The sequence below is a fragment of the Aethina tumida genome, chromosome 6 (genome assembly GCF_024364675.1).
Source record: "Aethina tumida isolate Nest 87 chromosome 6, icAetTumi1.1, whole genome shotgun sequence".
NCBI classification, from domain to species: Eukaryota; Metazoa; Arthropoda; class Insecta; order Coleoptera; family Nitidulidae; genus Aethina; species Aethina tumida.
In genome coordinates this window covers 15,080,390-15,098,157 of record NC_065440.1, presented here as the reverse complement: position 1 = coordinate 15,098,157, position 17,768 = coordinate 15,080,390, and the positions used below count along the sequence as shown (strand labels likewise).

The 17,768-nt window shown below is 26.2% G+C and overlaps 1 protein-coding gene across 1 annotated transcript; it reads right to left on the bottom strand.

Annotated features, from left to right (window-relative positions):
* Window positions 1–11,172: 11,172 nt before the first annotated feature.
* LOC109597614 (fatty acyl-CoA reductase wat) lies at window positions 11,173–17,506 on the bottom strand. Its single transcript, XM_020013356.2, has 8 exons — window positions 17,239–17,506; window positions 13,580–13,702; window positions 13,084–13,355; window positions 12,925–13,034; window positions 12,681–12,873; window positions 12,392–12,628; window positions 12,083–12,340; window positions 11,173–12,021 (listed from the first exon to the last, which is right to left on the bottom strand). Exons 1-8 carry the CDS (start codon window positions 17,494–17,496, stop codon window positions 11,931–11,933), a joined length of 1,542 nt encoding a protein of 513 aa, XP_019868915.2. The 5' UTR covers window positions 17,497–17,506; the 3' UTR covers window positions 11,173–11,930.
* Window positions 17,507–17,768: the final 262 nt, after the last annotated feature.

The following is a 17,768-nucleotide window of genomic DNA, read 5'->3' as shown; positions in this document are numbered from 1 at the left end:
GAATTTTTATTAAAATTTTGGACTTATGAATTAAAATTGTTTTCTTATTATAATAATAATTATTATTTATTAACATTAAATTACATTAAATAATTAAAAATGTGAATATATCAAAAAAAGTTATGAAAAATTTAAAAAAAAAAATAAAAAATATTAACTTTTAAAAATTAATTTTTACATTATAAAATATATATAAAAGCACGAAGTAAATAAAATTGTTTTCTTATCATAATAGTAATTATTATTTATTAATTCAAATTATATAAATTATTATATTTAACTAAAGAAATAATAATGTGAAAATACCAATTTCTAAAAAATTTTAATTATAAAAAATATTTTTTATACTAATAAAAGTGTTATTAAAATAAAGATTTTTTTTTAATATTTTGTTCTTTATTTATATATTTTTGATTAAAATTTTGGTTTCGTGAATTAAAATTTGCTTTCATAATAATTCTTCTTCTTCTTCTTTAAATTTAATTAAACAAAAAATAATGTGAAAATACCAAACAAATTTATAGAAAATTTTTATTTAAAATTCTTCAAAATTATTTTAAATTTTAAAAATATTTTTTACATTATAAAAAATATATTTAATATTACATAAAACATATTTTTTAAATTAACGTATAACTTTACTATATATTATAAAAAATATTTTTACACGAATTAAAGTGTTATTAAAATTACGATTTTTTTATTTTTTTAATATTTTGTTCTTTTATTTACATAATTTTGATGAAAAATTTGGTTTTGTGGATTAAAATTGTTTTCTTATCATAATAATTATTATTATTTATTAATTCAAATTACATAAAATATTGTTTGATTATTTTTAAATTTAATTAAAAATACCAAACAAATTTATAGAAAACTTTAATTTAAAATAATAAAAAAATATTAAATTCTTCAAAATTATTTTAAATTATAAAAAATATATATGATATTATATAATATTTTTTTAATTAACTATTAATATATATTATAATAAATATTTTTTATATTAATTATTTTTGATTAAAATTTTGGTTTTGTGAATTAAAATTATTATAATAATTAATATTTATTAATTTAAATTATATAAAATATTGACTAATTAATATTAAATTTATTTTAAAATACCAAACAAATTTAAAGAAAAATTTAATTTAATATAATAAAAACTTCTTCAAAATTATTTAATATAATAAAAACTTCTTCAAAATTATTTTCAATTTTAAAAACTATTTTTGCCTTATAAAATTGTACATAATAATATAAAAAACAAGATTTTTTAATTAAATGTTAATATATATAATTTTAATGAATATTTGCATTAATTAAAGTATAATTAATGTAATTCATATTTTTTTTTTTAAATTTTGGTTTTGTGAATTAAAATTGTTTACTTATTATAATAAATAATATTTTAATTAATTTACATTAATTAAATTAAAGTATTATTAAAATTAAGATTCTTAAAATTTTGGTTTTGTGAATTAAAATTATTTACTTTAATGTGAAAATACCAAACATATTTATTTAAATTTTAATTTAAAGTATTAAAAAAAATATTTTTAACTTCTTTATTTTAAATTTTGAAAATTATTTTTACATTATAAAAAATATGTATAATATTATAAAAATATATATAATATAATTATTTTTATTAACTATTAATATACAAATTAAGATATTTTAATAGCAACTTGAATTATTAAAGATTAAGAATATTTAAAGAGTAGTTTTAATAATTTTAGTTAATAAATTTAACTTTATTAACATTTAATTTATTTAAGAGCATATTTCGGATCCCAATATCGTAGTTATTAAATAATTAATAGTCGAATTACGAATCCATGAGGGGGCGACAGATGTAAAAACTGAACCGATAACCCCGCGTGCCACTCGGGTGGCCCAAGTCGGCGTCGCTCGGCGTCGTCGTCCGTCTCCGCCGCCGATAAAAAGAGACGAACCGGGGCAATTGTACGGAGAGATATAAAATCGAGATAAACTGTATTTCTTAGATTATACTTTTAATCATTTTTCGAGGGCGCCGTCTCCGTCCGCCGTCCCCCTCGCCGCTCCCGTTGCCCACGCCGATAAGACGCCGCGGCGTGGGGTGAAATTTAAAAGATTGGATTATGTATTTTAAAACACGGATTGGACGATGGGGGAGCGAGGGAGGCCTCCGCGCGCTCGGCGATTTTTTCCTTTTCGGGCGGCGGGGCGATGCGACGGGCCCCCGGCCGTCGTCCTGGGCGAAAAATTAGATTTCTTTGAAGTGTCGGCGAAATTGAGAAATAATTTGAATTTTAAATTTCGGCCGGAAAATGCCCGAAACGGAATTACGAAAATATGTTTAATTAACACTGGGGCGTGGGTCCTTGCCAGCAGTAAAAATAAATAAAAATTGAAACACTCATTTTAAAAACAATCGATCTATTAAAATTCTTTATTTATTATATAAATTATGTTATATATAAATATAAAATATATAACTACTTACAAATTTATTATAATTATTAAATAAAATACAAATATTTAATACTATTATCGTCCAATTTTACCCTAAAAATCACTAAAAATAGAAATTTACATAAAATTACATTTAATTAATAAAATAAAACCCTTATCAAATATGGCCGAAACTCACCATTGCGACCAGATTTCTTCGAAATAGTTTATCATTAATTTCACAGTTTTAAAAACACACCCGAAGTTTCATACATACATAAGTCGATTCAGAACACACAATTGTCTTATTTAGTCATTAGAATGCCAAAAAACCGGACCGAAAAACCGCAATAATCAATAAAAATCGATTAATTAAATCGATAACGACGCCAAAACGTTTAAAAATTTGGAAAACAATCGAACAACTAGAGTTATGCGCTTGCGCACCAGCCGCGAAATAAATGCACCTGATTCGCACTTGTTGCCCAATTCCGAAACTGTGTTCATACCTAACTTGAATTTTTGTAAAATTATGGCTTAAATTATTCCCAAATTGTGGATGTCATTATTAATTACAACATTATTTATTAAGCGATAATTTTGTTAAATAATTAATTTATTTGTGAGGAAATTATACATAAATAGTTTTTGTTTTGATTGCGGGGTTGTCAATAAAAAATGGCTTAATAAAAAATGACAAACAACGTTAAAACGGTTAAAATTTGAAAAACAATTGAACAACAATCTTTTTCAAATAAATTATAGTAAAGAATTGAGTTAATCGATATTATCACAATAATATTAATAATAATTATTATAATTAATAATATGTTAAATTAATTTATTATATATTTTTAAATATTAAGAAAATACAAATATTTAATTGTAGTATCGTCCAATTTAAAACACTATTCCAAAAATCACTTAAAATCAAAATTTACATAAAATTAAATTTAATTAGTAAAATGAAACCCTTATCAAAAATGGCCGAAACTCACCGTTGCGTCAAGTTTTCTTCGAAATAGTTTATCGATAATTTCACAGTTTAAAAAACACACCCGAAGTTTCATACATACACAAGTCGATTCAGAACACACAATTGTCTTATTTAGTCATTAAAATGCCAAAAGACCGGACCGAAAAACTGCAATAATCAATAAAAATTGGTTAATTAAATCGGAAACGACGCCAAACCGTTTAAAAATTTGAAAAACAATTGAACAACAAGGATTATGCGCTTGCGCACAAGCCGCGAAATAAATGCACCTGATTCGCACTTGTTGCCCAATTCCAAAACTGAGTTCATAACTAAGTTGAATATTTATTTAAATTATTCCCTAAATTGTGGATGTCATAGTTAATTAATTAGGTCATTATTTATTAAATGTTAATATTGTTAATTAATTAATTTATTTATGAACAAATTATACATAAATAGTTTTTGTTTTGATTGTGGGGTGACAATAAAAAATGGCCTAGTAACAAATAAATACTATTAATTTTTTATATCCATACTCAAAACACTCTTTTTGGATCAATTAACTGATTAGTTAATGTTAGAAACATTAATATTATTCATCTGACTTACTAAAATTGGCAGAAAATTAAGATTAAAAACTTACAGTCAGGTGTTGGCGGTAATTCTATGGTAATAATAGTTTTAAACTGTTGCACAATGTTTCAGAACGCACAATTGTCTTATTTAGTCATTAAAACACTAAAAAACCAGACCGAAAACAACAATAACCAATAAAAATTGATCAATTATATATAACGTTAAAAAGTCGTAGGTATTTCGTTGCAAAGACACACGCACAAAGTTTAAAAACGCACAATTTACTTATAAACTCCTTAAAACACTTAAAATCTAATTGGAAAACAATATAAATCAAAAATTAATAAGACAAAACAACAAACGCTAAAATTTGAAAGGAATGGATACGCGCTTGCGCACAAGCCTCACATTTAAAACTATTATTTGACGCCTCACAACGGTCATCTTAAAACTTTATTTAAACTAATTTTAATATCATCTCAGTTAATATTATTTAATGTAGTGTCTATTTAAGTTCATGAGCGTTAGAAAAGTATGAAATAAGTGAGGCGGAGCGGAGTAAGCAGTTCAGTTTCATTATGCGATGACATCTTAAATTTTTAAGGTTATGTTTTTATTATCATTTACTTTCCTTGATTGTCAATGTTTATAAGTGGTTTTAGAAGAGAAGTACTATCAGTTTGATTAATATTTATGCACAATGATTAATTAAAAACATAGTAATTCTCTTTACACTTCTTCACTGAGCAACATTCACTTTTGTTTATTCACAATTGTAATAGACAGAAGAGAATGTAAACATAAGATGTTTGTTTATTAGTTTCGTGCTATATTATACTATTTCTTCATAATTGGGGGGATACTCTTGCTCATAGCAAGCACAAAAACTTATATATGCATGTTTTGAAGCATTTTTTTTCATTTGGATCATTCACTTAGATGCTAACAAATAAGTATTTTATGTTTTATCATTTTATTTTATGCTTCGTGCGAAATAAACGACAGAGATTAATAATAGTTAGTTCAGTTAATACTTGAAAGTAAATGCAAGTAAAATATCCAATAAGAAAAATGGATAAACTATGAAAAATTTAAGCAATCTTAGGTAACATTAATTCAGCAACATTTATATTGTAATTATGGTATTAATAAAGTGTTACTAATGAAAAAATGTAATGGTAATGTAAAATTAATCAATTTTAATAATTATTTAAGCAGAAATAAGTATTTTATTGCTTATATATTATAATATAATCATGGAAAATTGAATATTTGGGAATATTTAAACAAGGTAAGTTATTAATTGTTTATAGAAAAAATTATAATGGTGTGAAAGTAAGTAATGTATACTTCCATTAAGAAAAATGTGTGAAATATGAGGAATTTAAACAATCTCAGTCAACATTAATGTTTTGATTACAGTAGTAATAAAGTATTACAAATGAAGAATGTGGAAAGTATTCCACCAATTACATACATTTTTTAATTGGTAATCTAAAAAAATTATTTAAGCTAAAATAAGTAATTTATTGCTTATATAACATAATATAATGGTGGAAATGAAAAATTTCAGAAGTCATCTTAAGTGAACATTAATTTGGCGACACCGATGTTATGATTGATGGTACTAAAGTGTCACTAATGGCGTAAGAAACCTTAAACTCGTACCAAAATAATGCAACCCCCATCGAATAACGCAATAACAATAACATCCCTCCTTTTTGGAAACAAAGAATCCATCCTAACACCCTCAGCCTGTCGCTTTGAAGTCGCCCCCGAAACTTTTTCATTTTTAATTAAATCTAATTAGACAATTTTGATGGGCCCGCTTCGGAAAAGAAAACTTCCATCCGACTGCACTCGACTGAGCACCGTTCAATATCAAAATTAACGGCGTTCAATTAGCAAAAGGACGAACCAGAAAGTAAGGGGGTCGGCTCGTCAAGAAACAACAATGTCATATAGCGATCATTTCTTATAAAATCCGACCCTTTTTCGCTGCTCCTCGAGACGTCGTCTCTCTCTTGACGCTGCAAACTTTATTTTTAACGTCACGAACGGGGAAAATGATTGATAAAAGGGTCAGAAACTGGGGATGGGGGAGGATTAATCAAAATTCTGCATAACTGGCGTTTCTAGAAAACATCCCTTGCTTATTTCCAGGACTATAATTAAGGCAAAGGAATTAAAAATTCTGACTACTGTTTAGTTTTTTGTTTTTGCTATATAATCACGTCAGATTTAGGAATTATAGTACCAATTTTGTGTGTTAATATACAAAAATAAATACTTAAATACCTTTCCTCACAAATATACACATTTTTAAAATTTTCTAGAGAAAAAATAAATAAATGTAACAGAAAGAAGCGAATTGTTCAAGCCTTGAGGGTGAACGTCGTGGGGGATCGACGAGGCCTTTAGACCGTCTACAAAGCAAAGGGGTGGATGTAAATTAGCCATTTTCATTTATTTTACCCTCGTTCCGATGTTTTTTATCCGACTGTTTTTCTTGTATCACTTGAAAAAGACTAATGCCTCCACCATTTTCTTGGTTTAAATGCAAAACTTGCAGCAATTTGTTCTCGTAAAGTTGGCCATTTACTCGCATTCGGAATGGGGGGTGGATGATGCTTTTAGCGTTTTATATTGTTTGTCCTATCAATTTATATAGCTGCAAGATTGATGGACGTGTTATCTTGGATGACAGACTCTTATTTTCGGTTATTGTGGAGATGCTTAAGATAATGTTTGTGTTGTTAACGAATGGTTTAATTGTATTGGTGGTGTTTTAGAATGTTTTATGTTTATAAATTTTAATAGCATTTAACTGACATTGTCCTTATTTTCATTAATACTAATAATAAATAATTTGGCAATACCGGTGTTTTTATTTTAATTTATTTTAGTACTATTTTAACCTTTTTCAAATACTTTTTTTACTATTTTTTAAGATTTCTCAGTGTTCTCTCAAATCTTTAATACTATTCATATTATTTTTTAAAGTTATATTAATATTATTAAATTTATAAATTCACTAGTTTAGTTTATTTTTTATATAATTTTAATTTTACTATAGTTTTTTTAATAATATTCCCATATTTTATTTCATATTTATTCAGTTAATTGTATAAAAAAATACTTTTTTCACTTATTTTAGAATTTGTAGTTTTTATATATACTTTATTTTAATTCTTCTGTGACAATATATTTAGTATGTATTACTATTACTATATTTATTTATATTATTATTTTTTATTTATATATTTCATATTTTTTTTAATATTTAAAATTCTTATAATTTATGTCATATTTTACTTATTTTAGATTTTGTATTGTTTTGTACTCATTTTTTAAAATTCTCTAATTTTTTATGACCCAAGTTTTATTTATTATATTTTTTAAATTTTTTTAAATATTTTTAAATTTTTTACACTAGATTAATTATTTTTAATAAAATTATATTTTTAATTAGTTTTTTATAGTTTTTTAATATTAAATGTTCTCATATTATATACCATACTTTTTGCGTTAATTATATAAAAAATTACTTTTTGTAGTAATTTTAAATTTTGTATTTTCTTAGATTTAATTTTTTTCAATTCGATAAATTTTTTATGACCCACATTTTATTTATTATTATTATTTTTAAGTTATTTTAAACATTTTTAAATTTACAAATTCACCAGATTTAATTATCTTTAATAAAATTTTATTTTTAATTTATATTTTTTATTGTTTTTTCTTTTTTAATATTAAATATTCTCTCTCATATTTTATATCACACTTTTTGAGTTAATTATATAAAAAGTTACTTTTTGTTCTCATTTTAGATTTTATATTGATTTATTTTTTCTAAATGTACTTATTTTGGACTCTATTGTTTTATTTATTTATTTAAATTTTATTATTTTTGTCTTCATTATACATTTTTAAATCCTTCTATTATTACCAATATTTTTAGTTTAATCTAAGTTTTATCAGTATATTCAATTTTCTTAAAGATTACTTTTTTATCTTTTATCTTCTAAATGATAAACTTTCTCGAGAACAAATCTAATAATTATGCAATAATTTTCTTGAAAACTATTATAGTTCCTAAAGTTTTAAAACGTGAACTTTTTAATGCATCAATCAAATGCCCCGAATAACAGTAATGAAAAGTTTTAATAATAAATAATAATAAATAAGATAATTATAACTAAAAAGTAAGTTCAGGGATTTTTAATTGAACAAATTTTAATCGAAATAAAAGCAGTTATCTGACGCCTGAATATTTTATCGTCTATCACTTGGACTTTATTCCGGGGGAAGTTTTTAAACGCGGACCGAAACTTCCATTTCCGATAATGTCCCTCCCATTTCGTTGTCGGTGTTTTATACAGGCCCTTAACGATTGCTTTTTATTCTCGCGGATAATTATAAGTTGAAAGTTTTCTTTCTTAAATGCTTTTTCTCCGGGAGCTGCGGAACTTTTCCGAAACTTATATAAAAGCTTTATTTCTTTTCCGGACCATAAACCGTTCGCCAATAAAAAGAGGATAGGAAAAGAAATCGCTTAAGTAATTCCACCGGCAAAAGTTTATTTACTTCCTCGAGCATTAAAATTTATTTTTGCGCCGGCCCGGATTAATGAAACAAGAAAACAAATAATGCCTTCGAATTTATAAATAAATTCTTACGGCAACGAGGCACTTTTACGGTGCATTAAGGAAACGTTAATTAATTAAAAATAACACTAATCAAACATTCACGAACGTGCCCCCGTATAAATAAAATAATAAAACAAACTATACCGCAGTAGGTCCATTCCCTACCTGACCCCATCCGTCACCCCTTTCATCTTGACGCGGATGACCCGAGGCGATAAAAAATCATCCTTAACCGGTTCTGGACGACGCGTCAAAGGGGTTGGAAAACTTACACACATAAAAATTGACCCCTAATTTGCATACCGGTCTGACCACTGTGAGAAAATTGTTCCGGATAAGGGCGACGATGGGTATTTCGGTACAAAGGGCTTTTTTTTCTGGGGTTTGGTCAGTAAAAATTGTCTAACGGATTTCCGGCCTTTGTTTCACTACAGATAACATTAGGACAGCTGTAGGAACGGTGCCGGGGATTCTGGAGATGGTTAATGACCATTTGTTGCGGGCAAAAAACTTATTTAATACGTTGTAATTAAGAGTTTTAATTGGGAAGCTTCAGTTATGGTCACACGTTGCCACGATCAAACACATGATTAGTTTCCACTGAAAACAAATATCTTTCAAATATTTTAATAATTTTTTATTAATTTTCCATTTATTTTTTATTAAAAAAATAAGTTCAAATCTTATATTGATAATAAGATTTTAATAATTAATATTTAGGTTTAAATATCTTTATATTTATTTCTTAAACAGTGCTTAGTTTGTAAAAGATAATTAAATAATCATTTTTGAATATTTTAATGTTTAAACTTTAAATTTATAGATTCTAGATATAATTTAAACATTTGTTAATTTTTGTTTTCTTTATTTTTATAAATATCTTTATATTTAAGAACTTAGTTTTTGAAAAATCATTAAATCATAATTGTATATGTATATTTTTGAAGACTTTAATGTTTAAACTTTAAATTTATTGATTCTAAATATAATTGAAACATTTGGTTACTTTTTATTTTCTTTTTTGTTTATAAATATCTTTATAATTATTTCATAAAAATTACTTACTTTTAAAAAAATGATTCAATAATAATTTTATATCGTCACTTTTGAAGAATTTTATATTTAAACTTTAAATTTATAGATTCTAGATATAATATAAACATTTGTTTACTTTTTATTTTCTTTATTTTTATAAATATCTTTACATTTAAGTGTTTTGTTTTTAAAAACTAATTGAATCATAATTTTATATTATAATTTTTGAAGAATTTAATATTTTAACTTTAAATTTATAGATTCTAGATATAATTTAAATATTTGTTTACTTTTTATTTTCTTTATTTTTTTAAATATATTTATATTTATTTCTTAAAAAGTGCTTAGTTTTTAAAAAATGATTCAATAATAATTTTATATTGTTATTTTTGAAGATTTTAATATTTAAATTTTAAATTTATAGATTCTAGATATAATTTAAACATATGTTTACTTTCTATTTTATTTATTTTTATAAATATCTTATATTTAAGTGCTTAGTTTTTGAAAAATGGTTAAATCTTAATTGTATATGGTCATTTTTGAAGATTTTAATGTTTAAATTTTTAATTTATAGATTCTAGATATAACTTTTTTTTATTTTTTTATTTTTATAAATATCTTTATACATTTCTTAAAAGTACTTATTTTATAAAAATCATAATTTTTTTGTCATTTTTTTGATATTTTAACGTTTAAACTTTAAATTTATATATTCTAGATATAACTAAACTTTTGTTTACTTTTTATTTTGTTTATTTTTATTATTATTTGATATTCTATGTTTTTAGCTGTGACGTATTAAAATATTAATTTTTAATTTCTTTTAGATTTTTCAATAATTATAAAAATAATATTTATTAACAAATATAAAAAATATATGTAATAAAATAATATGTAAATAAATAAAAAAGCCAAAGAATATAAAAAATTTGTTGTAATTTTTTGAAATTAATACTCCAATTTTATAATTTACAATTTCCATATTATTTTTTTTGTATTTTAAATTACATATTAATATACGATTTTAATTTAAATCATTTTACATACCTTGTAAAACAATTTTCCTTTTATAAATTTGGAAATTCTTATTATAAAATAATTTTATTATTAATTTTATAATCTTGAAAAATATTAAAATGTTTCTTAGATAAAATCATATAATATTATATTTATTATTGTTTAGTGCAAAACATAATTTGTAATTAAATTGCACCTCTGAACTCCAATAGTTTTTTCCAAAGAGAAATCTGTAAATTGCTTCAAACTGGTTCGTGACTCCGCTTGGAGGGGAAGTACTGTAGTGCAGCTACCCTCCACTGCAAGTACGTGGCGCCACCAACCGGCACATCAAACCTAATACCCAAAAACTCCGAAGGTGTCGCCACTTGCCGGAACAAAAACATCCCCAACAGAACACTTCAAATTAACCGTTTAAGTATTGTCAATTTTTCACACCTGTCACTCCGACGTGCCAATTTTTTTTCCATTTTGTGTTTTCCAAACGAAAAACAATGAGCACCCCATTCAAGAAACGCGTTCCCAAGCCGCAGCCCCCCTCCAGCCCTTACGAGGAAACCAGAAATAAACTCCGCGTCCTCAACGAAGGCAAAGAAGACGAAGAGGCGAAGCGAATCTCGGAAAACAAGTGCGACTTCACCTTGGACGTGGAGTTCTGCAAACTGTACCGCGTCCTCACCAAGGTCAGCGAGAAGAAAGATATTTGCGATTTCGATGCGAACGAAAGCAAGATGGACCTTTCCAAGTTGACCACGTACGAGTATTTGAGCGTCACACTCGTGCCCATTTTGCTGGACGCTTTGGAGCAGATCACCGCCTGGAGGCCGCTGGATCCGATAGACTCGCTGGTCGCCTTCTTGTTGCAGCACAAGGAGAAGTACGAGGGTGGCAAGGGGCAATACTGGAACAGGTTGATCTCCAGGGTGCCGGCTGATTAATGTAAACGAATGATTTTGATGTAATAATAAAATTTTCAGTGGTCTTGAATCATTTTATTACGTAGAGGAAAAGGAATATCTAATAAGGAAGGTCTTCCTCCATTAAACTGATTGTTAGCTCTTCCCTTGCAGGTGAGAAGTAAAAAATAATAGACCGTATTCCTTCAATAATTTTATTAGTATCATAAATTTAAATGACTAGCAACGTTTACTGGAAAATAATCAACTGCTAAAACAATACAACAATAAACATTTAAGATGTATTAAAATAGCTAAAGTAACATAAAAACCAGATCAATTAAAAATTTGAACAATCAACCAACAAATCACTGTTATTAAAAAAATAACGATTGCTACGTGCAGTCCTTTGTGAACGACGCACAACCTAAAATTAGAACGGAACAATCAGCAATACACCAAATAATAATTAATTCACGTTGGTTTACCTGTCTCGTTTCTTTTTGGCCTCGTCCAGGTTGTCCCAGGGCTCCTTCAAAATGTACTCACGGACTCCAGCAGGGTAGGTCAGGAGGTAGTCCTTCCACTTGAACTCAGACATGGAGAAAGGAAAGGCCTTCTTATCCACCTCGTTGAGTTTATCCCACAAGTTTTGGGTGTTATCGTTGTGAAACTTCCACTGCTGGGTTGAAAAGTATCGGTTCTGATTGGAGAAGGAGTCCACCTTTTGGTACTGCTGCCTCAGGCTGGAACTCTAGGGTTGTAATTAAGTTGTTAACTATATCTTGTGAGGTTACCTTAGTTTCTTTTGGGTGATACAAAGTAAATCCAACATGATGGCCGGAAGGTAGTGCAGCAACAGGGTCAAAATCCTGTACACCAACGCGTTGTCCGTCAAGTAGACCATATTGTACCAGACCATGAATTTCGGTGGCACCTGTTGGCCGTTCTCCATGGAGGAGGTCACGAAGTTGCCCCAGGTGCAGGGGTTTTCTGGCGACGACACGTAGTTGTAGATCTGGATGTTGTCCGAACTGAAAACCACGTTATAAATTTGGCTAAGACCCTCATCACTCGTTTAATTACTTTGAAAGAGCAGTTTGGTGGGCGGAAGCAATTAAGGCGTTGATCACGTAGTCGGCCGGCACCACGTCAGCAATTTTATACATGTTGCCGTAGGAGACGCGGATTTGCCCGGACATGACGCCCGCCACTATGAAGGTAGGCCCGAAGTAGTTGTCCATCCAGCTCTTGTAGGGCTCCTTGAAGGTGGCTGTAACTGCACCAAACAACCATGCGATTAAGTTAAAACTTAGTTAATGTTGATTACCAATGGCCGGCCTGTAGATGCAGGTGGGTATCCCATCGGAGTTAGTCTTGATTATCTCCTCAGCCACGGCTTTGGTGAAGGAGTAGGAGTTGGGCCAGTCACCTAGAAGGCTAACCCCAAGTTTACCACACTTGAACCACAATCAATTGGTTGGTGTACCTTAGCTGCATGGTCTCCAGGTCTTCATCGCTCAGCTCCTCCGTCACCTCCAGCAGATAGTTGGGGTCAATGGGGGGTGGATAAAACTCCTCTCCAATCTCGTTTTTGGGACAATGCGAATAGGCAGTGCTGACGTGCACCAGACATTTGAGATGTTTGCACCTCCTGGCGATTTTCAGTATTTCCAACGTGCCCCTAACGTTAATGGCAGTGGCCAACTTGATCTTCTCGTTGAACCTCGTGGTGGCGGCCACATGAAATATCACGTCCACCTTAAAACACGTAATTATTAGGTTTTTTCGCAGGAGGTCAAACTTATTTAATTAATTATTAATATGATGTGTGTGATTATACTATTTTACAACTTGTCGCAGAATTAGAGTCAATTCATGCGGCAAATTGTTTATATAAACACGTGCGGAATTGGTTGAGTAAATACGTGTCTAAATATTGTAATATACTTTGAACTGTTTGAGTAGCTTAAGCACTCACTTACGTTGTCTATAAGTTTCAAGGTGTCCTGGATATCGATTCCCAAGTTTATTTGGGATACGTCGCCTTCCACGCCGACGATGTGGCTCTTGTAGTCTGGTCTGATTTCTTTCATTCTATCGAAAACCTGATCATACATGCATAAAGTAATAAATATTCACTAATATATCCTTAATGATGACTCAATTGAATAATTATTGTGACTCAATAAATTTAATATAATAACAGTCAATATCAATATTTATTTTAAAATCATTTTCTGTCATTATTTTTTTAATATTTTCAATTAACAATTATAAAACATTTAACTAAATTTAACTATTTAACATTCTTTTAAAATTATGAAAAATTCATTTGATTTTATATTAAATAATAATCTAAGAACATAATATAATATTATACAATAGGAAACAATTTAAACGAAGGCCATTATAAAATAACTACTAAACAAATTTGTTTAAGCTGTGATTACTTTGTGACTTTATCTAAAATCTTTTTAGTCCAGTTGAATAAATTTCGTACGTCGTATTTTTATTAATATTTTCATTAAAATTATTCACAATATAATAATTTATTTTTTCATTAATTTATTTGACATAATGAATTACATTAACAATAATTAATAATTCTTAATATAAGTAAATGACAATATATTATTGTTACAGTCAATATTTTATATTTATTTGAATAATTTTCAATTTCAAGACTCAATATTTGTGTAATTTTATGCCCACAATTTACAAATACAAAGTATATTATTACAAATAATACAAAATTAACTGTCAAAACTCTTCAACATTAAATGTTGACAGAATATTAACTATTTATTTATAAGGATCAACTGTTGATAAGGTATCAGTTGTTAATAGAGTATCAACTATTGTTTTTTTACATAAGTTACAATATGTCCCTATATATTTATAATAATTTTATTCATCGAAGAAGTATTAAATATGTGAATATTGATTTTATTTATAAAAAGTAATAAAAAATTAACTTTTTTTATAACAATAATAGTTTTAATTACCTCTAAGAATACAAAAAATAACTTATGTTGTTTGTTTTCATTAAAAATCATTCATTTTGTAAAGTTTTAATTACTTTGTTGATAATTATGCTTTTATATATTAACAATAATATTTGTAATGTGATAAAATAATTCTATGGAAAGAATCATCTGTAATAGATAGACTGTTACTCATTTTTAAGAAATGACATTGTTAATTGTTTTAGACTTTACTAGATATATTTTTTGTATATACATAAGATTATTCCACATTATGATAATTTTGACAATGTTTGAGACATCGTACAAAAATGAATTATTTACTAATATTTTAGTGTAAAAATTAATTTTATAAAAAAAATATTAATAAAACAATACAAAAGCAATAAAACTTTGGCAAATTCAAATTTTGATAATTTAATATCAATAAAAACACAAAATATAGATTATTTCCATTTTTACTTGGATGTGCCTTAACAAAATCATTTAAGTAAGTATAAAAAATTTAAATTTTGATTGAATTTGTAAATATGCTAATAAAAATGTATCAAACACAAAGTAGTTGTGAAACAATCAGCATTTTTAAGTCGTTTATTAAATTAACAATGGATTGTTAACACTTATCAATTTTCCAATTTTAGAACCTTTTTGCTAAGGTAATATGATAGTACTTGTTTGTTTACGTCTACTTACTAATTTTTGGAAAACAAAAAGTATTTTTGCTCTTTACATAAATAATTTAAATAATTTTTTTATAACAATTATTTTATACATTCATTTTTATTTCTTTTTAACTTTTTTATTGTTAATGAAATAATTAATGCGAGTCAAATTAGTTTCATCATGTTGAAAATCTCTATGGTAAAAAAGTTTTTTCAGTGATTGATCAATGAATATTTTCATAAAAATTAATATGAAACTTAAATTTCATTTAATTTTAACATTTTATTGGATAAACAGCAATTTGTAACATATTTTATATATTTTTAAATTATAAAAGTATTTTTTAAAAATATTCTTTATAATTAATTTTTTGTTTAATAACTTTGTGATTATTTCTGCATTTAAAATATTTATTATACATTGTAAAAAAATTATAAAAAATAAAATATTGTTTTACAATTAATTTAAGAAAAAATGTTGAGAACAAAAATTATTTTCATTAAAATTGTAAATATCTTAAAATTTGTGGAATTTTTGTTTTTAATAATATTTAATTATCAAAATTATCAATATATTAATATTTCTGATGATTCGTTAAAAATTTTAAGGAATTTTTGTTTTTTATAATATTTATTAAGAAATATAATTATGAGGAGATAAAATAATTAAATTACAATAATTGTAAAAAATAAAATACCTGTTTAAAAAACGTTTTTTGTACAATTAATTTGAGAAAAAATTGTTATTATTATATTTTCATTAAAATTACCAATATCTTAAAATTTGTGGGAAATCAGCACAAATTTTGTGGAATTTTTGTTTTTAATAATATTTAATAAGAAATATAGTTCTGAGGGAGCACAATAATTGTAAAAAATAAAATATTTGTTAAAAAAAACCGTTTCTTGTACAATTAATTTGTGAAAAAATGCTGAAAATCTGCAGAGAACAAAAAGTTTTTTCATTAAAATTATCAATATGTTAAAATTTGTGGGAATTCAGCACAAATTTTGTGGATTTTTTGTTTTTAATAATATTTAATAAGAAATATAATTTTGAGGGGACAAAATAATTAAATTACAATTATTTTAAAAAATAAAATATGGTTAAAAATGTAGAAAATCTGCAGAAAAATTATTGAGAAAATAATTATACATTTTTATTAAAATTAAATGAATATTTAAAAATTTGTGTTTTTCAGTTATTGAAGCGTGTCAACAAAATAATTGTCATATATTATTAAAATATGCATATCAATATTTATATTAAAACTTATACAAAATATTGTTTCAACACTTTTATTTGTTATAATTTTTTAAAACAAATATTTCTCATTTAATAATAAATTGTAATTTTTTTTAAACACTTTTGTTAATTAATATTCTGTTTAACAGTCAGAAATTACTCTGCAATTAAAATATTTATTATATAGTTATTAATATTTTTAACAATATAAATAATTATCATATTTTTATTTCAATACCAACAAATGTTTTTAAAAAATTTTTAACTTGTAATTAGTTTTTAGGAATTACCTATAAATGGGATAATATTTTTTTATTATTTTTTTAAATTGTATATTAATAATGTTTTAAGTTTTTAATCATAAATTATAAAAACTCAATAATAATATATTTTAATATATTACAGTACATGAAAAAGTAAGTACTTAAAATAATTTATTCATATCGTAAAAATAATTAAATTATCATTTAAATAATATAAACTAAACTTGTAAATGACATAAATGCTTTAGAGTAATTTATTTATAATAAATAGTAACATTCTTCTTGCTTAGTATGGTACTTGTGATTTAAAGTAAGTTAAAGAAAGTCGAGAAACATGTCATCATTAGATGTAATTGCTTTATTTTAACATAAATAAATAATTTTAATTAATTATTAAATAATTGTACTAACGTGTGAAAAAACTTGTAACCTAAATGTTGTTTCAACAACAACAATAAAAATGCAAATTTTATCAGTTTTCCTTACCATGTCGTTGAATATTTCCTCCACTCTGACACTAGAATCAACCCCACGTTTGGGCCTCACCAATATATAAATCTTATCGACGCCCCCGCACGCCCTGAGCAACTTCTCGATCAGCAATTTACCGAGGAAACCGGTGGCGCCGGTTATGAACACGTTCTTCCCCCTGAAAAATTCGACTATGGCCGAATTTTCCGCCGCGATTTTCACATCGTTCGGGGCGAAATAGTTGGCCAGCACGTCTTCGACCGGTTCGTTCATGGCGCGTACTCGAGCGGTACCTTGTGTGGTTCCGTGCCGCAGCTCCACGGACCGTTTTATTTCCATTGACGACCCACGTGGTGGGGCTCGACGTTTTTCTTCGAAATTTCAATTATATAACTATCGATTTTTAACAATATTTATCGATTTTTCTATGGTCTGGCCACGTTCAATCAATATTGGAGTTATTTCGTTTGTTTTGAGTAGTAACACTTGATTGTTTATGAAGGTGTTGAACGTTCACACCTCAGGACTGTCTTAAGTTTTTAATA